This window comes from Triticum dicoccoides, chromosome 7A (assembly GCF_002162155.2).
Source record: "Triticum dicoccoides isolate Atlit2015 ecotype Zavitan chromosome 7A, WEW_v2.0, whole genome shotgun sequence".
NCBI lineage: Eukaryota > Viridiplantae > Streptophyta > Magnoliopsida > Poales > Poaceae > Triticum > Triticum dicoccoides.
In genome coordinates this window covers 310667051-310692200 of record NC_041392.1, presented here as the reverse complement: position 1 = coordinate 310692200, position 25150 = coordinate 310667051, and the positions used below count along the sequence as shown (strand labels likewise).

The 25150-nt window shown below is 51.8% G+C and overlaps 1 protein-coding gene across 1 annotated transcript; it reads right to left on the bottom strand.

Annotated features, from left to right (window-relative positions):
• Window positions 1–4901: 4901 nt before the first annotated feature.
• On the bottom strand, window positions 4902–24881 carry LOC119329125 (protein HESO1-like). The gene is made up of 10 exons (XM_037602119.1): window positions 24699–24881; window positions 24290–24321; window positions 23494–23679; window positions 22597–22776; window positions 19723–19907; window positions 19514–19609; window positions 19278–19323; window positions 19044–19150; window positions 6075–6176; window positions 4902–5988 (listed from the first exon to the last, which is right to left on the bottom strand). Exons 1-10 carry the CDS (start codon window positions 24770–24772, stop codon window positions 5308–5310), a joined length of 1689 nt encoding a protein of 562 aa, XP_037458016.1. The 5' UTR covers window positions 24773–24881; the 3' UTR covers window positions 4902–5307.
• Between the last annotated feature and the right edge of the window lie 269 nt (window positions 24882–25150).

Below are 25150 nucleotides of genomic sequence, written 5' to 3'. Positions count from 1 at the left end.
CTAAGAAGATCTTGATCAAAAGATGTGTCAACATTAAGTTTGACAAAACCACCAGGAGGCCTAATCCTCGCCTCTTTTTTCATGGGGGAATTTGGAGAAGAAGCAATAAAAAGCTAGCCGTAAGCGCATGAATCCTCATATAAATTTGGAAGGCACTCTGAACTTTTTCTTCATGGACCAGCTTACGTCTTTTCCACCACAAACACCAAGTACCAACTGCATCTTCCAAACATTCGAAATATCCACCATGGACAAATCCTGATCTAGTAAAAGAAGTAGTAATTCCAGAACCGCCTCCCCAGCATGGTTAACTTCGCGGGCTTTATTAAAAATTTAGCCTATCCCCAGCCTCCTCCAAACTTCTCTAGCTTTCTCGTAGAGAAATAACGCGTGTTTTGCATCTTTTGGACCAAAAAAGCAGGCGGACTGAGGCGAGGCTTCATATGCCTATTGGCAAACGTAACACAACTTGGACACTAAGAACATCTCCAATAGATGATTCAAATTTGGAGGTGTAAAAGTAGATATTGTATAATTTACATCACCAAAAAGTGCTTCTTACATCTCCAAAAAAGGGCCAACTCCAACAGATGATGTATTTTTGGTGATGTAAAACTAGTACTCCAATAGATGATGCATATGTGAAAATTTAAACCGGTCGACGACCGCTTGGCTGGCTACAGCCGCACTATAGCCACTGTACAACCACATTTCAAAATCAAAATCATCATCATATAGAGCAATATTTTTAGATTTCTACAACCAAAAGTGCATCATACCAATCAAAGTTTGAAATCCTATAGCCAAAAGTGCATCATATCAAACAAAGTTCTTGGTCCAACAAATTAAAATGCACATAAATATAACATCAAACAAAGCACTCAATTTTTGGTCCTCTCCTTTGTCACTAGTCACATTGGGGACATTGGTATCATCATCATCAATGGCTTATTTGTCGACATTTTCATGTGTTCATGCATCGATGTCGCGACGACCTCCACCAAGAGCACCTTCAATGTCACTCGTGTTTCCATCGAAGGCACTTCCCATGCCACTCATGTTGCCACCGAAGGCACCACCCATATTTCCACCAAAGGCACCATTCATGGCACCTTCCATCATGTTTATGTAGCCACCCACACCGCCGCCCATGGCACCTCCCATTCCACTCATGCCACCTCCAATTCCTCCTCCCATTCTACCACACATGCCACCTCCCATTCCCCCTCCCATCATGCTTCTCATGAGCATTTGCTTCTTCGTGGTCATTTCATCATGAAAAATCTTAACATACACCTTTGCTTTGGGGTGGAGACCACTTTTGTCCATGAACATAAACTTGAGTGCCTTCTCCTTCACCATCTTGAACTCTTCGGCCGCTGCCTTTCTCTCCTATAGTTCAACCTTTCTCTCCTTGCCGCCGCCAGAAGTTGCTCGTCTTCTCCCCTCTCCTCCATTTCTTTTAACTTCGGCATACTCTTTTATCGCAATGACAATGGTGTCAAAGCCTTCTTTAAGATCATTGTCTCCGGCCTTCTAACCCTTCACTCTTTTACATCCAGCCAGCCTATATGATTCGGTCACCGAGTGGGCAGTGGGGCTCCTTCTCTCATCACCACCGCCATCATCATCATCCTCAACAACCACACTTTTCTCCTTCGAAACATCATAAACTTCTCATTTCTTCCACTTCTCCTCATCCTTAAGCTCTTTGTACCAATGATAGAAACTAGAGGATTTTCCTTTCTTTTTCCTCTTCTCTCCTTTGTTGTTTCTTTCTTGAAACAATCCTTTGTGCAATCATTTTCTACAACAAAACAACAAAGGTGCCATCATCAATTTAGGGAACATATGCATACTTGCGCAATGTAGAGAAAACACACACAAGTAGCAAGCACTTACCAAGTCACTATCACCGCAACCACTAGGGTTCATGCGAGCAACATTTGACAAGCAACCCGCCCACTTTTGGCATTTAGCGTTGATAATGCCCCAATGTTGACGAATAAAGTCTCCTGATCAATAATGTCCGCTAGTGTTGTGCTCATCGAAAAATTCCTTGATGCGGTCCCAATAGGTGTTCGCGGTTTGGTCACTCCCCACAGTTGCATCTTGAGAGACTCGCTTCCACACGATAAAAATCAACACATCTTCGACGTCAGTATAATTTGCAGTTCTTCCCTTGGCAATGAAAGCCCTCGTCGTCCATGTCAAGATTATCATCATCAAATTGAGTATCATATTCTTGTGATGCATGCTCTTGAGAGAAATAATCTTCATTCACCACATTTGTCACGCACATGAATGCTTCATCATCAAGACTACAAAGACGTGCGTGCAACCTCACATTTTGTTCGTACTGAAAATTAAAAGAACAAACACAAAGAAAAAGAACTTTTTTATCTTTGCGACATTTCGTCCAGCACGTTGGAGGCGGCGGCCGTGGACGTGGTCGTGTCTTCCTCCATGGTCGGTGTCGGCGGCAGAGGGGGAGGAGGAGGTCCATGACCGGATGCAGTTGCCACGGCCAGCTTCATCTTCTTAGCCGCTCGAGATGGATTCTTCGTCGGGTTGCGCCCCATCGGCCACTTCACGCCTCCACCACGTGGTTTGGCCGCTAGTTGCTTCTTTGCCGGCGGCGGACCTGTTCCCTCGACGGCGACCTGCCGGGGTGGGGCAAATGCGGGGTGGCGTCTGGCGGCGGAGGCGAGATCGGTGAAGGTGGCTGCGCTGACGGCAGGGTCATTGGAGTCAGACATGCGGCGGGCAGCGGGCGGGAGGCAGGCAGGCGGTATTGAAATGAAGCGGTGGTTGGGCGTTCGCACGTGGTTGGTTGTTTTACATCACCAGAGAGGTGGAGATGCAATTTTATATCTTCAAGTGTTGTATTTTACATCACTTGGGGAAGATGATGTAAATTCTTTTTATATCTACATCAGCTAGCTATTGGAGCAACGTTTTTTAACCTCAAAGATGTAAAAAGTTGTTATTTATACATATACTCCCTTCGTAAAAAAATGTAAAAACATTTAGTTCACTAAAGTAGTAATCTAGAGTTTAGGTTAACGTTTATAGATCACTAAAGTAGTGATCTAAATGCTCTTATAGTTTTTTACGGAGGAGAGGGGGTACATCATCTATTGAAGATGCTCTAAGTTGGAAGTGGACAGCGGCGAAGAGGCTTCTCGTGCATAAGTGTCCCTTTCGTTGGAAAGCACCATGTTTCGGCTACAATTGGATGAATCCATTATCTAAGGCCAACACCAATGCATGACCCCAAATAGTTCGGCCATGTCCGTTTGAGGCTAAATGGACACAAAAGGTTGGCTAATGTGCGGGGGCAAATGGACAAACGTCTGTCTTTTGTTCAGTTTCGATCCTTTCTTGGCCCAAATTTGGGCCGCGTTTTCTGCCTAATGTGCGGGCGCAAATGGACAAACTGACACCCGCCGACGGGCGGGACACATGCCCTTGTCCTCCCCCGACCCGGCCGTCATGGACACAGATGCCCCTTTTTTCCCTTCTCCTTCCCCACCCCGCCGCCCCCACCCCCTGCCCCTGCCACAGCCGCCGCCCATTTTCGCGGCCGCCTCACTGTCCAGCCCGGCCGCCCAAAGCACAACAACCAGATTTGTGCCTCTCTCGCCCCGGCGCCGGCAGCCATACGGTAGATCTACGACGGCGGGATTTGGTGCATCCAGCCCCCGGATTTGCCGCATACTGGCCGTGCCGATTGCGTCTTGCCATGGATTGGCCAGGTACCGGACCGCAGTGCCCCGACAATGCCACCACCTCTAGCATGATGATGCATCCGCCTCTAGCCGCTCGGATCTATCCCGTTGGCGGTTCATCGGCAAAGACACGCCTGGCCGTCGCTTGGGCTCGGCGCTGGCCCAACGGCTCATTGGCTCATCGTTGCCGCTCATAAAGTGAGATGACTACCCGGGACAGGTCGTGCGCCGCGTTTCTACCACGCCGGAACATTCCGGATGGGTGTTCTTCAAGGGCAGAAAAGATGGGGTGTGTGCTTCTTTTGATTCGGTTGTGCTCCCGGATTCGACGCATTTTTGGTAGCTCGCATTGCTTATACTCAAATTTGTGTGTACGATGGATGCAAGTTTTGGTATTGGGAAGTAGAATATATCGATCTATTTTATTTTCTTTCTGCGGGAAGAATATATCGATCTATTGTTATCACGAAATTTGCTAGATGTCCGTGCACTCGTTGCTAGAATAGAGGCTAGAGATAAGATGCGAAGCAACGTCTACGTATTTGGAGTCCAAGAAGATAGAAGTGCGCAAGCTCGAGAAGTCACGGATCAACAATGAAGACATACCAAGATATTAATCCAACTAGTGAAAGCAGTTATGGAAGTTGGATATCTTTTAATTGTAGTTCTTGTTTTCTTTGATCTTGCTCTTCTAGCGAAGAATTGGTAAATGTACCCAATGTATCCAAATGTCGTTGATAAAATGAAAAAATAAATGTGTTTTAATGGCCAAAAAAGGTATACATACGGGCACCAAGCCGACCTTGACGGATCGGATGCGTGTGTTAGACGGACACATTTTCGTTGTCCTGCTCAAACAGACAAAATCCAGACAAAATGAACGTGTCTTTGGGATGATGGGTTCCAGTTGGCCTAACCCAAGTTTCGTCGTCTTCGTCAGGACTGAACCCCGGCCTATAAATTACGGTGGGCCGCCGGATCATACATACAATGGGCGGAATGGACTTGTTCTCAAGAGAAAACAAGGCGGAATGGACTTGTTGATAACCAACAAGCTACCTAGCCGCAATTTGCACGCAGATTCCACCAGTATTGTCCTCTCAGATGGCCGATCGACCAACACTAAATTAGTTAATGATGTAACTGCATTAGACAATAGTAAGGATGATGACAGCAGAGAACCAATCAAGCTGATACAGCTGCATTACAACAGTTGCTTCATACGAACTGATAGGCTCACTCATTCATTACAAAACAGACATGGGCAAACAGTTAGCAGCAGCTACTCTAGTTTGCCCTTTGCTGCAGTGCTATCTACCTGGCCATCTCAAATCTTCACCCAGGCTCCTAACCAAAAATATTTCAAGCTGAGCAATTACCAAGGCTAGAATAAACTTACAATCTGCTCACCGCAGACCAACATAGAAAAGCTTTCGGTTTCCCTTTCGCCGTCAATTTGGACAAAACAACAACTTGTTACATGAATGCTAATGCACATTTCATTCTACAACACATCAACACCACAATTCCCCACCAATTAGCTGGCTACACCGCCCCCTTCAAGCTGCTGCACCTGTCATACCCTCCTGTAATTCGGATTGATTCCGTAAGGTAACCAGCTATTGTCATCATACAGGACCTCATGTGCCCCGTTGAAACCATGGGGGTGAAACGACCTATTAATCGCTGGCTGGTGGACTGGCAAAGGAACAAACATATGCCGGGCTTGCTGCTGCAGTTGAATCCCAGGATCCGTCGAGTAGATGAAACTACCATGAGGTTGTCCTATCATATGAGGACCTGGATGAAAGTGTGCTTGTGGCAACCCGTAGGAAAGCTGAGGAATCGGAAGCTGAGATGGATGCACAATCTGATTAAATGGTTGGGTAGAACCTACTTGATGCACATGAGGCATAAATACAGTGGGAGTTGGTAAAATAGAATCAATCCTGTTAGCAGCGCGGCCGCGTTGTGCAGCGTGCTTCACTTTCTTTTGCTGCTTCTCACTGTTTGCAGGGTCATGTCGCAACTCCCTCTTCCTCTTGCTCTTAACATGTTTTGGACTGGGGTGACTGACTGGCACATCCTGATTTAACGCCCCAAAAATGAGGATCTTCAGTGTCGGTGCATCAATTTTACCCCTAAAGAAATCAGTCAATTTGGAAACAGTATCCTTTAGGCATTCACAGATGTTCTGCATCTCCACCTTCCCTACTGATCTGGCAAAATTCTGAGATCGGTCCAAGAAGTCTTCCACCTGCAAAAATGAACGTATCAAATCAAATAAACAATGCTCTGCAGGATTTATTGAGAAGTCACAATCCGAATTCACACAAAACTTACACTCAAGTTACCAATTCCTCTGTTCCAGGTCTTTGAGATCCAGAATCCATCAAAATTGCTGGCACAAAGCCCTTGCTCCCATAAATCCTTTACTGCTAGTAGCTGCACAAGAGAAGACAAGAGTATATCTGAGCATGTTGACCATTGAAAAGTCAAGATGAGGCCACGATGAAACTAGGATGCCAGCTATGTGGCATGAATGAACAATTGCATTTATTTTATTTTATTTGTGCAAGGTGCCCATACATAGTCACATGCACATAGCCAGAAAAAAGGAGCTAAAAACAGTTGTGCGTTGAACTAGGACAAGCTATACACTGCACGATGGAATCAGGTGGTTTAATCATGTTCTCTGAGGAAACAGGGTCACTATATTGAATAATCAGGTAACTTGATCACTATTGTCGGGTGGTTGGTGCGACATATGCCAATGGATGGCTTATCATTGTGGGAGCCAATAAAACATCGCCGGTGCCTGGAAACGGGATAAGGCGAAGACATGAACGCCGGCGAATCTTACCCAGGTTCAGGGCTCTCCGTGGAGATAACACCCCTAATGCTGTTCTGCGGGTCTCCGCATGATCACTAGCTCGACGGGTAGCTACAGGATGCTCCTTGAGCTGTTCGGTGAAAGGATGAAGGAGGGCAAGGCCAGCCCGCTCCTCTTCTCCTTGTGGTGTCTAAAACTATCGAAAGAGAGATCTCCTCCTGCATGGGAGCCCTGGGGGGTTTATATACGCCTACCCCCCAGGGGTACAATGGTAATCCGACTGGGCGTGGGCCCTAGCCGTCGGTGTCTATGCCCACCGGCTTCTTCGCCGACTGGTGGGGCCCGCCGGCTGCCGGTCCTCTGGTCGACAGGCCGGCCCCACCGCTCGGGGGCTCTGTCGGGGGCTGGTTACTGTGGCCCCGCCCTCAGTGGCGAGGGCTTCGTCTTGGCAAGCATGGCTACAATGCCGCCGCCGGGCGGCTTGTCACTGTAGCCTTACCTCGTCTTATCTCCTTAATGGGGCGCCTCCGTCGAGGCAATGGACTGGCCGGCTACTGGGAATCGGCCGTACCCCAGGCCGACTGGGGGTGGCCCGGCCGCCTTCGGGTGTCTCCATGACGGATGGGACCCACCGCCCACGGGTCATACTGACGGCTCGCCGTGGGTGACATCATGGTCAATATGGCAACAGTGCCACGCCGAACGGGTGAGGGCCGCCCGCACGGCGTACTGTGGCCAGGCGTGCTCCGGGATTCGAGAGTGGCAGGTTTCGCTATAGCCACGCCCCGTCTCATCGCCGTTATGTGGGTGCAGATTTTGAGGGCACGATCTGGGCCGCCTGCTGAGGGGGGCCGGCTTCTTGGAGTCGGCCTTCTTGTGGCCGGCTTCGTGGAGCCGGCCCTCTCGGGGCTTTCTTCTTGGAGAGTTTTAGGCCTAGGCCGCCTTCGCACAGCCGGCCTGAGGGGCAGTCGGCTGGGGGAAGGCGGCCCCACGTCTTGGAAGCTTGAAGGCTCGATCGGCCTATAATTTTTCTGAAGTGCCAGGGGAAGCCGGCTAGGCTATCCATGGTCATTTACTCCGTCAGTAGTCCCCGAAGCTGGTTGGGCTCCGAGGCAGAAAAAGGAGTCGAGAAGCTCAAACAGCTTCATGTCTTGAGGAGCCAGAGCCGGCTTTGATTAGGTGCGCCGTCTTCTGGAGGGCGTCGAAGTTCGTGGGCGGGAACCAAGCGGCGCGCGAGTTAGGCTGCGGGCTGACCGCCCGCCGCCCGTGCGCCACATGGCACCCAGTGGCTGGACGGGCCTGCCAGCCCACGCGCGCGACGGGACGCCGTCGCAGTCCGGAGCCCGCCACTACCGGGCCACGGCCCACGCTCGGATCTTCTGCGGCCCGGGCGGACCGCGCACCTCCGTGCGGCGGTTGCTACACGCCGTGGAAGCGCAACAAGCGCAGGACATGGGGGGAGTGGGCGCAGTTAATCCCACGTTCCCCCACGCCTCGCCTCCTCGGCTTCGTCGTACGAGGCTTATAAGTAGGGGGGAGGAGGGGGAGCGGCAAACGCTCGCACGCTCGCCCTCGCCCCGCCCCTTCCGTTTCTTCTTCTCTGTCGCCACAACTCCCCGCCGCCGCCCGGCTCTTCCGCCAACCTCCTTGACTCGCCGTTGCTTTGCCGCGGCAGGGTCACGTGTCTCTCCGTCGCCGCGCCATTCTCATGGCGCTGTCGAGCTCCTGGGACGGCTCCAATGTCCACGACGACCATGTCGACTTTCTCCGCCAGACGCAGTGGCTGCCGGGCGCGGACTACGTGCGGGTCCGTCTCACGCCGGAGAGGGAGATCTCGCCGGCACCGAAAGAGGACGAGCGGGTAATCTTCCGCTCGCATTGCCTGCGCGACTTTGGCCTGCCGGCGAGCGGGTTCTTCCGCTCCTTCCTCGAATTCTATCATCTCCAGCCGCATCACCTCACTCCCAACGCGGTGATGTTGCTGTCGGCCTTCGTCACCCTGTGCGAGGGTTTTCTTGGCGTCCTCCCCACCCTTGAACTGTGGGGAGAATTCTTCCAGTGCAAGCTTGGCACTGTTGTTGCGGGCGTGCCCGCCCCATGCGGCGCTTTCATCGTCGTGCGGAGGACGGGCGACAACAACCCGTTTCCGTCCATCCCGCTATCCAGTCGGTGAAGCTCTGGCAGAAGTCTTACTTCTACGTGAAGAATATCGCTCCACAAGGCGACTTCGTCAACCTGCCGGCTTACGTAGCCGGCCCGCTGGCTGGGAGGCAGCCTTCATGGTCCTTCTGGTCCAGGTCGTTGTCTCCGGGCGGAGCCGCCTCCGTTGCCCGGCTCCGCGTGATGATCCAGTCGGAGGGTCTGTCCGGGGCCGACCTAGTGGCCGCCTTCGTGGAGCGCCGGGTGCTTCCGCTCCAGGGCCGACCTCACATGATCGGCCAGATGAGCGGCCGCTTCGACCCATGCCGGCTAAGCACCAAGGAGATGCCTCACGCCGAGGTGTCTTATATGGTGAATTATATTTCCAACTGCAAGCTCACCGAGGAGTGGTAGTATGGCAAGGAGCCATACTCTCGCGCCAATCCTCCACCTATGGTAAGCTTCTCTTCTTTTTTTTCTTTGCTTGTTGTCGAGTTCATGGTGGCCGACTCCTGACCAGCCGGCTTTTCTTTGGCAGAACCCCGTGCTTCCGCCAGCAGCCAGGGCCGCGGGGGTGGAACGCCAGTTCCTCCCCGACCGTACGATGGACGATGTAGACGACTCAGACCTGGGGGTGGCCGCCATGGAAGACGACGTCGCGGGGGAAGGCGGCGACACAGGCGGGTCCGGGCTCGGGGCCGCCTTTGAGGACTGGCCAGATGACGACGAGGCCGAAGTCATTCCGCGCCGCCGACCGGCGCCCGATCACCAAGGCGCGGCCCCATCTGCCGGGCCGGCTGCCCATGGCGGCGCGCAGAAGCGCCGGGCCGCGACGACCCACTTCGGCAGTCGGCCGAAGAAGCCCAAGAGTACCGCGACGGCGACCAAGCGGGACGAGGCGGCCGCGAAGGCAGCCCGCTTCCGCAAGGTGGTGAAGCAGCCGCAGGCGGTCTCAGCGTAAGTGTCGCTGTTCTCATGCCTTTCTTTTTTCTTCTTCTTCGGTTGATGTTTTTCCAAACCCTTTTTCTCAATTTATCAAACAGGGCCCCTCTTTCCCTTGGGCGGGTCCCGGCCGCCTCCATAGTCGGAGCCATGGGAGGGTCTTCAAGCTCCCGTCGGGTGGATCCCCGCGCCGACCTCCTAGAGGCGACGGAGCGGAACGCGCGAGAAGTGCGGGAGGAGTGGGAGGCGGAGGAGCGGAGGGCGGCTCGAGAGGCGAAGCATAAGTCGGCGGAGGCGCGAGCCGTCGCGGCCGCCAAGGCCCAGGCGGAGGCCGCAGACGCGGAGAGGGAGGCAGAGGCCCAGCAGAACCAGCCTCCGCAGTTCGTCATTCCCCTCCGCGCCGCGGCTCCCGACACCCCTGTGCCCCCGTTGGAGGAGGCCGTCCGCGGCCAGCCGGAGATGGAGAGGGAGGTGGCGCCATCGCCGCCGACTGGAGCGGACCGAGGAAGCCGGCCTGAAGTGCCGCCCGTGCAGCCGGCTGGAGGCGAGCCGGTCGTTGGAGGGGATCTTGTGATCTCGTCGCCGCCTTGCCGCCGCGCGGGGAAGGCGACTTCAGCGCCGGATGCGCAGAAAACCATGGACGTCGGCTCGTCGACCCAGGACCTAGAAGCGGCCAGCGATAGCTCGTCCGGGTGGACGCCGGGCGGCGGGACAGCCGTGCTGAATGTGGCGGCGCAGGACGTCCGGAACCGGCTTCAGGCCCAAGCCACCGCGCTGAAGCAGTACACCCAGGAGTTTCTCACGACACGATCGGTTATTCGGGTGAGTCCTCCTGCTCTTTGTCGATTGCTTTTGATTTCTTCCGTGGGGGCGCGTCAGCGCACCCACTGGGTGTAGTCCCCGAGTTCCGAGCCGGCTGCTGAGCAGGCGGCTTGGAACTTCTTGGAAAGCTTGATTGCCGTCCTGTTCTTACTTGCATCCCTTGTCTTATCTGCAGGAGTACCATAACCTCCGCGCGGCCGCTTTCAACTCCCAGGCCCAGGAGTTGAATCAGAAGGCCACTGATCTGACCGAGAGCCGGAGTAAGCGCTTCGTTTTTCTTTTAAGTGGGGGCGCGTCAGCGCACCCACTGGGTGTAGTCCCCGAGATTCGGGCCGACTACCGAGTAGTCGGGTCGGATCTTTTCCTGACGACTTCTTTCTTCATATTTGCAGGGGCCAATGCTGACTTGAGGAGCCAGCTAAGCGGAGCCCAGTCCTCCCTTCGCGCCAAGGAAGACGAGTGCGCCGCCCTGGCCCAGGAGCGTGATCGCCTGGCCAAGAAGCTGGCCGACCAGGAGGAGAGCCACAAGGCGGCCCTGAAGGCGGCACAGGATAGCGAGGCCGCCCTCAAAGCCGAATATGAGACCGAGGCGGCAAACTGGGCCGAGACGAGGCAGGCGCTGAGCCAAGGCTATAGCCGGGTGGAAGACTTGATTGACGGTAGGCCGCCTTCTTCTTTGCTTCCTTGCCTGCCTCCTACTGTCTGATCCATTTTTTGACTTTGTGCCACTGCTTTCCTCTTTGTGCAGATTACTTTCCCGGCTACTCTGCCGCCGCCACCCAAGCCATCGAGGCCTACCGCGACGCGCGACGGCAGGCGGCGGCCGAGATCGCGCCGGGTGCCAGCCGGTCACTTGAGGAGCAGCTTCTGGGGCTTCAAGCCCGCCTGCAGCCGGCCCACCGCATTCTCCGCCGTCTTCAGCGCGCCGGGGCGCAAGTGCTGGCCGCCCTCTGGCCTGGTGAGGTGATTCCGCGCACCCCAAGTCGGACTGCCGACTGGCTGGAGGTCGCAGTCGGCCGCTTCAAGGCTTGGAAGGCGTCAGCGGCCCGATCCGGCGCTGGGCGGGCACTGGAGTTCGTCCGAGCCGGAATCATCTCTCTTGCGTGCCTTCGACTTCTGCGCGTCGATTAGGTAGTAGGAGTCGTTGCCTAAAGCTCTGCTACTGATGAAGGGGCCCTCCCAAGGGGCCGAGAGCTTGTGCTGGCCGGCTGTTCGCTAGGTCCAGCCGGATGCCGTGTGTTGCGCAGAAACATGTCAGTGCTCCCTTTGCAAAATTCGTGCCGTTGTCGGTGATGATGCTATGCGGCACGCCATACCGGGTTGTAATATCTGCGATGAAAGTAACGGAAGTCGGCCCATTCAGCTTCTTGGTCGGCTTTGCCTCAATCCACTTGGTAAATTTGTCCACAGCGACGAGCAAATGTGTCATGCCGCCGCGTGCCGTCTTGAACGGGCCCACCATATCCAGCCCCCAGACGGCAAAGGGCGAGGTGAGGGGGATGGTCTTGAGTGCAGAAGCCGGCAGGTGTTGTTTGGAGCTGAAAACTTGGCACCCTTTGCAATGTTTGACTAGTTCCTTGGCGTCTTCCAAAGCAGTCAGCCAGAAAAATCCATGGCGAAAAGCTTTGGCGACGAGTGATCTTGAGGCTGCGTGGTGGCCGCATTCGCCTTGGTGGATGTCCCTGAGGATTGCTATGCCCTTCTCTGGTTCGACGCAGCGCTGGAAGACTCCAGTGACGCTGCGCCTAACAAGCTCTCGGCTGACGATTGTGTAAGCTCCGGCTCGGCGTTGAACCTGTCTTGTCGAGATCTCGTCGGTTGGCAGCTCTCTGTTTACTAAGAAATTGAGAATGGGCTGGGCCTATGATGGAGCTGTGACTTCTTCTATTGTCAGGACTGCCACTGTGATAGGGGCGGGTGGGCTGGGTGGTGAAGAGTTGGAGTCGGAGTCGGCCACCGCCTGTTGTGTTGATGCAGTCCCCGGGCCGGCTGCAGTAGCCCCCGGGCCGAGTTCCGAATTCCCCGGGCCGGGTGCGACTATGGCAGTCCCCGGGCCGCCTGTTGGAGTCCCCGCGCCGCCTGCTTGGTTTCCCAAGTCGGATCCGACTGCGTCGGGGTCAGGCGGCACGAAGATGGAATCAGATTCTGGAGACGGCTTGATAGACGGCTTGAGAAGGCGGTGGAGAGAAACGCCGGCTGCTCTAGCTTGCCGGGTGGATCCTACTCGTGCCAAGGCGTCTGCTTGCATGTTGTCGGCACGTGGTACATGAAGGAACTCACATCCTTCAAAGTATCCACTGATTTGCTGGACGAGGAAACGATAGCTCGCCATGTTCGCGTCCTTGGCGTCCCAGTCGCCAGATGACTGTTGGACCACCAAATCCGAGTCGCCATAGCACAGGATTCGGCGGATGCCGAGCTCTTTGGCCAGCCGGAGCCCGTGTATGAGCACCTCGTACTCGGCCACATTGTTGGAGGCGGTAAAATGAATTTGCAATGTATACTTGAGCTTATCGCTCTTGGGAGAGGTGAGGACGATGCCGGCTCCCAAGCCGGTGTGCATCTTGGACCCATCGAAGTGCATCCTCCAGTGAGTGGAGTCGAGGGCCGGTGGCAGGTATTGGGTTTCGGTCCAATCGACGAGGAAGTCGGCCAGTGCCTGGGACTTAATAGCGGTGCGGGGCTGGTAGAAGATCGCGTAGGGGCCCAGCTCAATAGCCCATTTGGCCACCCGGCCGGATGCATCCCGGCTGCCTATGATCTCGGCGAGCGGGGCAGTACACACGACCGTGATGGGGTGCTCTTGAAAATAGGGCTTGAGCTTCTTGGCAGCGATGTACACACCGTAGCACATCTTCTGGTAGTGTGGGTAGTTCTGCTTCGAGGTGGATAAGACTTCGCTTAAATAATACACCGGCCTCTGGACCGGCTGAGCCCGGCCTTCTTCTGGGCGCTGGACTACGATAACTGTGCTGACCACCCGGCTAGTAGCGGCAATGTAAAGGAGCATGGGCTCTTTTTTAGTCGGTGCCGCCAAGACAGGCGGCGTGGTCAGCATCTTCTTTAGCTCGTGGAAGGCTTGGTCCGCCTGGTCGTTCCACTCGAAATGAGCGGACTTCTTCATGAGTCGGTAGAGGGGGAGAGCTTTCTCCCCGAGCCGGCTGATGAAGCGGTTCAGGGAAGCCAAGCATCCGGTGAACTTCTGGACATCCCGCAGCTTGGTGGGAATCTCCATTCTCTCTATGGCCTTGATCTTCATCGGATTGCACTCGATGCCGCGTTTGGAGACCAGGAAGCCTAGGAGCTGGCCGGCTGGTACTCCGAACACGCATTTCTCGGGGTTGAGCTTGATTTGAAATCGGCGCAAGTTTTCAAATGTCTCTCTGAGGTCTTCCAGCAAGGTGTCGCGCTTCTCCGTCTTCACCACAATATCATCTACATAGACATGGGCATTTCTGCCGAGTTGCTTGAGGAGGCACTTCTACATGCAACGCTAAAAGGTGGCACCGGGATTTCTCAAGCCGAATGTCATAGTTAGGTAGCAGAAGGCTCCGAAGGGTGTGATGAAGGCGGTCTTCAAGCGGTCAGCTGGATCCAACTTTATCTGGTGGTAGCCTGAGTAAGCATCCAAGAAGCTCAACAGCTCGCATCCGGCTGTGGAGTCTATCACTTGGTCAATCCTTGGCATGGCGAAAGGATCTTTGGGGCAAGCCTTGTTGAGGCTAGTGTAGTCTATACACATGCGCCACTTGTTATTTTTCTTCAGCACGAGGACCGGGTTGGCGAGCCACTCTGGGAAGAAAACTTCCATAATGAAGCCGACTGCCAAAAGCCGGGCTATTTCTTCCCCTACAATCCTTCTCTTCTCTTCCGATAGTCGGCGGAGGGGTTGTTTCACTGGTTTTGCACCTTCTCGGACGTGTAGCTTGTGCTCGGCGAATTCCTTCGGCACACCCGGCATGTCCTTGGGGGACCTTGCGAAAATGTCCCGATTCTCACGGAGGAAATCGGCGAGCTCGCCTTCCTATTTGCTGTCCAGGTTTGCCCCGATGGTGGCAAACCTTTCTGGGTGATCCCGGTCCAGAGGTACCCTCTTTGTTTCTTTGGCCGGCTGAAAAGAACCTTGGGCATCACACTTCTTGGGGTCGGGGGACAGGGTCGGCTGCTTGCCGGCCATGGCCACGACTCGGTCCAGTATCTTCTTCTCCTCAGCAATTACAAGGGACTCGGCCAGCCGGCTGCTGGCAGCCGCACACTCAGAGGATTTCTTGTAGTCTCCAGCTATGGTGATGATGCCCTTGGAACTTGGTATCTTCATCTTGAGGTAGGCATAATGGGGTACAGCCATGAACTTGGCCAGGGCAGGTCGGCCAAGCAACGCGTGGTAAGGGCTCTCTAGATCCACCACTTCAAACCACACCGCCTCTCGGCGAAAATGATCCTTGTCCCCAAAGAGGACGTCTATCTTGATCTTACCGATTGGGGAGCAGGACAGGCCGGGAACAATGCCATGAAACACGGTCCGACTGGGCATGAGCTGCTTCGTCTTGATGCTTAGCTTGTCCATGGTGTCACGGTATAATATGTTGATACTGCTCCCACCATCTATCAGCACGCGGGAGAAACGGGCGGCTCGCCTTTCTGTAGCGAGGGTGGCATCCAGAACCAATGCGTAAGAGCCGGGAGACGGCATCACCTCTGGGTGATCTGTCCGGCTCCAGCTAATAGGCCTTTCTAACCAGTGCATGAACTCTGGGTTGTTGGTGGCGACTGCGTTGACTTCTTGGTGTTGTCGGCGCCGGCTACGCCGATCTTCTGGCTGGCTCGTAAAGAAGACGTAGGCGGCATGCTCATCGGGGTACTCGTCTTGAACTGCCCCGACCGCTGGTCGAGCAGCCGGCTGCGGAGGAGCCGGAGGCGGCTAACCAGCAGGCGGAGGTGGCGCCATCCCCTCACCTTTGGAGATCCGTGTGAGCCAGTGGCATTTTCGGGTTGTGTGGTTTGAAGGCTTTGCGCCGCTGTGAAACTTGCAGGGGGCATCAAGTGCTTGCTCGTAGGAGAAAGCCGGCTGCCAAGCCGGCCTGCCGCCCTTCTGCTTCGTGGGTGCGGGCCGCCCTTTGGGTTGTTCGTCTTCGACTGTGGCCACCTGTCGACTGGTGGAAGGCGGCAGGGGAGCTTTGCGCTTGTGGTCGTTCTGGTACGAGCGTCGACTGGACTCTCCAACCGGCGTCTTGGGGCTTGGAGCGAGCACCTTCCCGGAGGCGTCTACTCGAAGCTCGGTCTTCATTGAGGAATCGGCCGTGGCATATTTATCAGCTATGATCAGCAGCTCGTCAAGTGTAGTCGGCTCGTCGCAGAGGAGTCGGTGCTTGAGGAGGATGCCTTCTCGGCACCCGGCGGTGAAGTACTCTATAGCTTGAACCTTGTGCACTCCCTCACAGGAATTGCGGAGCTCGGCCCAACGCGTGAGATAGTCGCGAGTCGATTCGTTGGGCCCTTGGACACACAAGGAGAGCTGTCGGGGCTTGGGAGCCAGCCCGCTTGTAGGTGCTGGTGAAGTTTCGGATGAAGGCTTCAGTGAAGTCTAGCCAGTTGTTGACGCTGTGAGGCTTGAGGCTGTTGAGCCAGGTGCGCGCCGTGCCTTGGAGCATGAGGGGCACATATTTTACGGCAACACGCCTGTTGCCGTTCGCGATGCTAACCGCGGTGGAGTAGTCGATCAACCAATCTTCCGGCTTCACGGAGCCGTTGTACTTGGGCGTGTCTCTTGGGAGCGAGGACCCTTTGAGGAAGGGCTCGTCGCGGATGCGGGGGGCGAAGCAAGGCAGGCCGACATCATCTTCTTCTTCTAGGGTCAGGGATCGCGCAAGGCGGTCGATCCAGTGGCGGGCATCATTCTCGCCGACTCCTTCGCGGCGACCCAGCCGGCCGCTGAGAGTCGGATGCGTGACAGGCGGCGGGGTAGGGTATCTCTCCCCACGAGGCGGAGGAGGGGGGTTGCCCCGCCACTCCACGGCTCGAGGGCGGCCCTCTGCGTCACGCTCGATGGAGATTCGAGTCCGGCTGCGGCTGGCAGCTGGCTCCTTTTTTTTCTTGCGCGGGTGTTGCCCGCGGTCGGTGTTCGGGACGTCGCGTCGTGCTCTCGGCGCGGGGAGGACTCTCGGCGTGGACGCCGGCTTCATGCCGCTCCGTGGCCGCGTCGATAAGTTGCTGGATGCGTCTGGTCATGTAGGGGAGCTCATCAGGCCCCAGCCCATTCAATTCGTCTGCGGCCGCCTGGGCGGCGCGTAGGTTCTCGAGAGGCGTGGCATAGACTGGGCGGTCTGCTCCCAGCATATCGGCGATAGCCACGCCGTGTTTCTTGATGATGCCGACGCGGCTCGGCCCGTCGGGAGGCGGCGTGCCGAAGGCGGCACGGTCGACCTCGCGCTGGTGAGCCTCGGTGAGGCGTCTCATGGTGGATAGCTTCTGGCCCTCCGCAACGAGGGCGAGGCGGCGCGCCTCCAATGTCTTGGCGTCCGCGTCGGCCGGGACGGGGGCGGACAAGTCGTGCAGCGCCGTCTGCAGGGCGTCGTGGGCGTTTTTGCCTGAGGCGGCGCCGTGGCTGATGACCAGTACCTCGGTGATGGCACTGCCGCTGCTGTCGGCTTGAGGAAGAGGGTCGTTGATGATTACCACGTTGGTGGGGAAGGCGTCAAGGGATGTTGTGTCGGAGTCGACAAGCATCGGGTCGGTGGAGCCAACCGACTCCAAGTCCGCGGCAAGCTCGCCGGAGACGTGGAGTTGGTCGAGGAGGCTGACGAGGTGACTCTTGGGACAGTCTGTGCCCGCGTCGGATGCGGGCTCATCGGAGATGCGAGCCTCGCCAAGAAGATCGGCGAGGCAGCTCGCCGCGCAGGCGTCGGCGACGTCTTGCAACGCGTCGGGGCAAGCGCCATCGGGCGAGCCGGGCTGGCTACGCACGTTGGGAAGGAAGAGGGTTCCCGTCCAGAGCAGGTCTCCGGACGACGGTGCACCTGGCCCCACGGTGGGCGCCAAATGTCGGGTGGTTGGTGCGACATATGCCGATGGATGGCTTATCATTGTGGGAGCCAATAAAACACCGCCGGTGCCTGGAAACGGGATAAGGCGAAGACATGCACGCCGGCGAATCTTACCCAGCTTCAGGGCTCTCCATGGAGATAACACCCCTAATGCTGCTCTGGGGGGTCTCCGCATGATCACTAGCTCGACGGGTAGCTACAGGATGCTCCTTGAGCTGTTCGGTGAAAGGATGAAGGAGGGCAAGGCCAGCCCGCTCCTCTTCTCCTTGTGTCTAAAACTATCGAAAGAGAGATCTCCTGCATAGGAGCCCTGGGGGGTTTATATACGCCTACCCCCAGGGGTACAATGGTAATCCGACTGGGCGTGGGCCCTAGCCGTCGGTGTCTATGCCCACCGGCTTCTTCGCCGACTGGTGGGGCCCGCCGACTGGTGGGCCCCGCCGGTTGCCGGTCCTCTGGTCGACAGGCCGGCCCCACCGCTCGGGGGCTCTGTCGGGGGCTGGTTACTGTGGCCCCGCCCTCAGTGGCGAGGGCTTCGTCTTGGCAAGCATGGCTACAGTGCCGCCGCCGGGCGGCTTGTCACTGTAGCCTTACCTCGTCTTATCTCCTTAATGGGGCGTCTCCGTCGAGGGAGTGGACTGGCCGGCTACTGGGAATCGGCCATACCCCCGGCCGCCTTGGGGTGGCCCGGCCGCCTTCGGGTGTCTCCATGACGGATGGCACCCGCCACCCACGGGTCGTACTGACGGCTCGCCGTGGGTGACATCATGGTCAATATGGCAACAGTGTCGCGCCGAACGGGTGAGGGCCGCCTGTACGGCATACTGTGGCCAGGCGTTCTCCGGGATTCGAGGGTGACAGGTTTCGTTGTAGCCACGCCCCGTCTCATCGCCGTTATGTGGGTGCAGATTTTAAGGGCACGATCTGGGCCGCCTGCTGAGGGGGGCCGGCTTCTTGGAGTCAGCCTTCTTGCGGCCGGCTTCGTGGAGCCGGCCCTCTCGGGGCTTTCTTCTTGGAGAGTTTTAGGCCTAGGCCCCCTTCGCACAGCCGGCCTGAGGGGCAGTCGGCTGGGGAAGGCGGCCCCACGTCTTGGAAGCTTGAAGGCTCGATCGGCCTATAATTTTTCTGAAGTGCCAGGGGGAGCCGGCTAGGCTACCCATGGTCATTTACTCCCTCAACTATATTGAATAATCAGGTTACTTGATCACTATATTTCACAGGAAAATGTTCTGAATGGCAAATGACAACAATGTCATAGCTCAACTAAACAATGTCATCCCATTACCGCCCGCAAAAAAATATATATGTCATCCCATTCCAGCAGGGTCAGGTAAGTTTAGAGGCTGAACATGTGCTGAAGTTAAGATCAAGTGGAGATGTTTGCTGCAGGAGGCTAAGGCTACATTAACTGGAAGTATAATAGGAACATTGTCAAAAATACATTCATCGACAAAAAAACATGGGTGCACCAAATTGTGCTTTTGCACCTGATATCTTCCTATCAAAAATTGAAGTAAACTATAAAGAACTCACTTTACTCATTAGTGATACAAAAAGTTCAGCAACGGATTCTTTATTAGTGCTCCCAAATCCCTTGAATAGCACAACGTTTCTCTGGACACTTGCAAAGTCTGCACCATCTATAAATGGGTATAAAATATCTTACTGTTAGTTTTTAATCAGTAATCAGATGATAAAAGTATGACAACAGCAAATGTAGTTGCAAAGAGCCAAAAAGAATGACATGTACATCAATAGAGGAGGTACCTTTCAGTAAGCCGGAAAATGCAGGTAATATTGGAGGATGCCGGGTCTGCACTCCATATTTACAATTCATAAGTGCACTCATTTATTTTTTGTTCAAAAAGAAAAATAATTAAGCATCAAGTCTCAGCCTGGGCCCCTCTAATGTAAAATTCTATACAACAGCTAAGCTATATCCAATGTACTCCAATCGTGAAGTTTGAACAGAAAATCAAATAAAGGTAACAATCTCACTTTACCTGTAAATGGAAAGCAACTAAGGAGATAATTGCCATCGAGCTCATCGTTCGATCTTTGGGACAATTAACATCATGTGTCTTAGCCCAGAACTTTATCTGCAGAATAAACAGAAAATAATTGTCATATCTTTTAGATAGATAACTTCAAGGGGAGTATAATGCTAGTTATACTTTCCAAAAATAAACATCAAGACAGATGATTGAAATACCAGATAACAAAGTATCTGAAATCTTTCATCAATTGAAGAAACAAGTTTAAATATCATCGATCTTGACATGCCATCTTTGTTTTCGACTGAAATATCACATTCAACCCCGGTTCCCTTATCAGTAACCTTCAGTACAGGAACTATAGCACTTAAAACAGGTAAAACCCCATAACAACGACCACGGCCTGAAATTGACAATACAAGAAAGATAAGAAGTAAGGAAGACATCGGCAGTAGCAACAAAAGGCTTCTACTAAGCAGTTGGTTATATGCCCAACACGAAATGGACTACACAGTTTGCGGACATCTATCCAAGCAATGCTGATGCTATTAAATTGTAAATGACAGGCAGCCTTGCCTCGAATGAAACTTGTTCAATATAGCCAATTATAATTCTTCCAATTTTACATGTTTGGTACATGTCATATCTTGCAGTTTATACAAAGAGACAACACAAGAAATGGATAAAAATTTAAATCTTTGTTTTTTTACAAAAACTGGACATTATAAAATAACTAACACATATGCCCGTGCATTGCAATGGTAGAAAAAAATGATGTATACTTATATTTAGTGAGACATGTATATGTAAACACAACGCCTTATGCCACACTACGAAGAAAATGGTAGTTGCAACGGGAGAAAAAAATGGTGTATACTTATATTTAGTGAGACACGTATGTGCAAACACAACGCCTTATGCCACACTACGAAGAAAACGGTAGTTGCGTAGTCCACCAAAACGGCCACCAACGCCACACAACAACCAGACGGTGCCGCTCGGTGGCAAGGAGGCTCACCTACCGAGGTTTATCAACCACTCATTATTCGTGGAATAGCGCCGACAGCAAAAATAAGATGCAATCCATTATAGAGGCTATATCTATATAAATATTTAACACATACTACCTCCGTCCGGAAATACTTGTCGCTCAACGGATGTATCTAGACGTGTTAGATACATCCGTTTGAGCGACAAGTATTTCCAGACGGGGGAGTATGATATAACCTAAGATGTAATGCACTGGGGAGCACTCTTAGGTCTACTCGAATTTAGTGATAATTGTATGTGAAAGCACAATGCCAAAGGGACCCTGAATACAACCCTCAAGCTGTTTAATTAGAGCCAACATCATCATGCACGTGCATCGTTCTCCTTTAATTATGCCGTTTAATTAGTTAGCCCATATCAGCCTAGTCACTGATACGAAGCAATGTGATCCTTTAATTATGCATGTCTCCTGTTTATTTAGCACACAACCAGCACACATCATGCACGTGCATTGTGCTCATTTAATTGCATGTCTCATAGAATTCCGTTTAATTAGCCCACAAGCGCCGATGCATGACTGATTTATAGGTTCTCAGCATGACTCGTCGCCTCGAATGCACATGGCAAGCCACATCCTATCCATCATCACAAGGTTGTGACTCTCGTTCACGGTGGCCGCTATGATTGACGCTGCTGGTTGTAACGCCTCATTATCTTTATCTCTCACCCATTGGCCCATGCAAAGCCCGTCGTCCTCGTATTGCAGCGACTGCTTGTTGATGATTACGAATTAAGACGTATATAAATTGGTAGTAAAGGATGCAAGGAAGCGAGGTGGTATTATTTAATAAGCAAAAGAACCATTACTTGTACACATAGTACGGGGTAGCTCAGTTGGATGTACCCTTTGGGCTCCATGAGAGGTTGGGAGTTCGATCCCTCCCACCCACGCCAATTTTTTTTTGACTGGGCCAGCCGCCACCTCACGCAAGAAAACAGGACACCTCACGTGAGAGGATCGGGAGAACAACCCACGAAACGTTTTTTCACTTACAATGAACGTGGCCCAATAACGGCACTGATCAGTTTATATAAAAATCAAAAATAATAACATGGGTGAACGGATCAAAAATTCAGAGAAACGCACCTTGCTTTATTAGTAGATATAGAGGTATAGATATAGATAGATAAATTATGACCCCAGGTATTGGTGGAACTAGATGATACCCCGCACATTGTTGGCGAAATTATTTGCTATATATTTGATCAAGTTGGACCAATATTTGATTATTGTATACATTTAAGATAGTTATGGAATATAATTAGTGTAATAGTATTCACATGTATGGGTGCATGTTGTGGTGGATCATTCCTCATGGATGTTAGCATGTTGAGGTGGCCTTTTTTGCATGCATGGTTGGATGTTGAGGTGGCATAGTTGCATCTTGAGATAAATAGAAGAAATGGGGATCACTCTCTCAGGTATATAGGATTCTATATAGAAAAAAATGCACCTCAAATTAGCAAAACTGTAGACTTACTGCATATAACGATTTCGCATTTAGAACATTTTGGCTATCAACGGGATGAATCCAGATTAACATTCTGCAGGGCTAAATATGAAACTCGCGTAGACACCAAACTAAGGTTGACAATAATATGCATTGCATGATACAGTTCTGAACTTTTCCTTCAAAAAGATTTTGGCATGCACCTAATAGTGTTTATGTGTCGGTGTTTTCAGCAAATGTTATATTGCAGTGCCATAACGCATCATAAAACTGTTGCCTACACATGTCGGTGCAAGCTAGGTAGAAGATGAGCACCATTTTATTGCATGAGCAGTTTCTCTTACGGTTACTTCTGTAGCTATGTACTTTTAGAAAAAATTATGGTAACCTCAAGATCTTCACACATAATGTATGCAATCGCTATGCCAGTCTACGTCCCTTCTTTAAATCTATCAGGTCCAATACATAATTTTGTAAATAAGATGGAATGACAATTTATGAATGCGTGTTTAATGAACTTAAATCTCCAATGAAAGATGAGTGGACATACAAATGCTAGGAGAGATATGAAGATAAGACAGTAGTAATTACTCTGATGCTTATGTAGGACTTTTGCGAACTTTCTAATAACAGAAATCTTGTCCTTGCGAGCAAATTGACCATCCATATCATTGCTAAAGTTGACAGAGAGATCAAGATCACTTTTAGTAGTAAATAGATCCATTGTGAATGACCCAAACGGTTCCACAACCGGAAAATCATCTTTTTTACCTGAAATGAAACATCAAACAAGAAATAGGTCACACCATCACGCAAATTTCATATATTCATATGGGAGACAAAACCTTTCTAGTAAAAATAATATCTGGATAGTGATAGCCTGTTACATATAAAAATTTGGAGAACATGTACTGGATTAACTAATCAACTACCTCAAAGAAGAGGTTGACTCCGTTGGAATTTAATACACTTAAAAAATCAAAACCAAATACCACTAATCCAACAGGCACAAAAGATGTATGCTCAGATTTCAGAATGTACTTTTTCCCTCATGCTCTATAATGTACTCCCTAAATGCTCTTATATTTCTTTACAGAGTACAACAAAAGGACTCTTTATGTCCTACCAATATATTTCCTAGTACATCAACTCATCAAGGCATAAGCTTCCATAAATGAAGTACATGGTGAAATCTGCAGTTGTCACATATTCATCTTAGCTGGCAGGTATCTGAAATAGTGAGACACTGTTACTTAAGTATTTGCATCTTTGCTTGACTGCCAGTGAACTCACATACTTGAACATCTGCATGTGATCTATAAGATCACAGGTGTTCTAAAACCAGGCATAAATGTGATGATTTCAATCTGTATACATATCTATAAAATTTTACATGTTAACAACAATTAGGCATAATAATTGAAAATACAGAAAGTTCAATAGTATAATTTCTTGACCCAAATGGTAACAGACAGGAAAATCTCTTACCAAAAATATCTTTGGCAATTTTGTTGAAGACGTCTATCATAGTACGTCGTTGCTCATACTCAACTGGCTTTGGGCGCAACATCGCATATGTTTCTAGAAGTAGACCTTCTAGAGTTGGAAGCAGAGCAGGATCAATCAGGAATGCCTCTGATCCCAACTCGCAGGTTTCCGCATGCTTGCATAGAGCTGCACGTAATCCAAAATTGAAATCAGATGGTACCACACCTAATGTAAATGGCAACAGCAACTCATGCAGCTGAAGGCCCAATTGCAGGTCACAAGTATGCTAAAAGACATCACACCAACTATTTGGGAATTTCAAAGGTCTGTGAGGTTACATTTGTGCTTTAAACGGAAAGACGTTACATTTGTACACTTTTGGAAAGTCCACAGAAGCGACAAGGAAAATAACTTCGCCAAAGGTAAATAGAGAATTAAAATAAATGCGCTACTATGGCTCGTTAGATCCCACGAGATTTAATGAGCTACTTTAGTATACACTATTGGATCCAACACACAATTCAAAGGATATAGCATACGTCAGCCCGCACTTTACCATCCAATAGAATTGGGGTTCATGACCGACCAACCGACTAACAGGACTTTCTAAAGTAGCAGAAGGAAGGTCCTTTCAAACTGCATCACAGTTGGTACAGCTCCATGTAATAATTCTACACGATGGATTACATGCCCACATTGCTCTCCACCGCGGTCTACTCCATAAATAGAAAATAAAGGATGAACACTGAATAGAATCTTCCGTTTGCTATGCTTCAGAGAGAAAGAGAGACGGTACCTTGGGTGTCCCATGAAATTGCCACGCTGGGCCTGCAGGATTCCAGATAAAAGGAAGTTCGCGTTACACATCACAGAACAGAAAATATCTTCATCACCAGCCTAGTACATATTCACATATGATACAGTAACACGTGGCAGCAATTTCTCAAGCGCAAGCACACATCTTTTTTTCAACTAATAACAGACTGTATCTAAAGTCCACCCAAAATCTGACTTAGAAGTTAATCAAACAAGTAAAAAAAAACCTTTTTCGACCAAACAAGTAAAATCCTGCCCTCCTGTGGCTACAGTTTGGTCTCGGCTAGAATTTAATCTAACAAACGGAAACCTCATCAGAATTCAATCTAGAATATGAACGGCAATAAAACAGCTCTAAGCAAGGGGAGGAAGAGGGGGGCGAAGCTGACCGGGGAAGGTTGTCGGGGCGAGCTGAGGGCTCGGGTTCGGGCGCGGAAAGAGGCGTAACGGTCACCGACGCCATGGAGTGGGACGGAGAGAGCCGGCGGCCGGAAGCCGGCGGGATCGGCGAGGCTGGCGAGCCGGCCGGGTAAGGAGGTCACCGGTGGAAAGGTCAACAAAACCGCAAAGCCTACGAATAGCCAGCAAGTCGCTGACGGGTGGACCCCACGGCTCCGGTCACATAGGTTTTTTGTTTTGTTTTTGAGGATTCATAGGGTTTTTTTCTTGAGATGATTTTGAGGATTCATAGGGTTTTTTTCTTGAGATGATTTTGAGGATTCATAGGTGCACAGCCGAGTCCAACTCTACTCCCAAGTCCCCCTACACGAGATAATTAGTAAAAGTGTTCCGAGAGAGGGTCCACCACACGCAGAGCGCTAAGGCGGTTGGGGGTGATTGC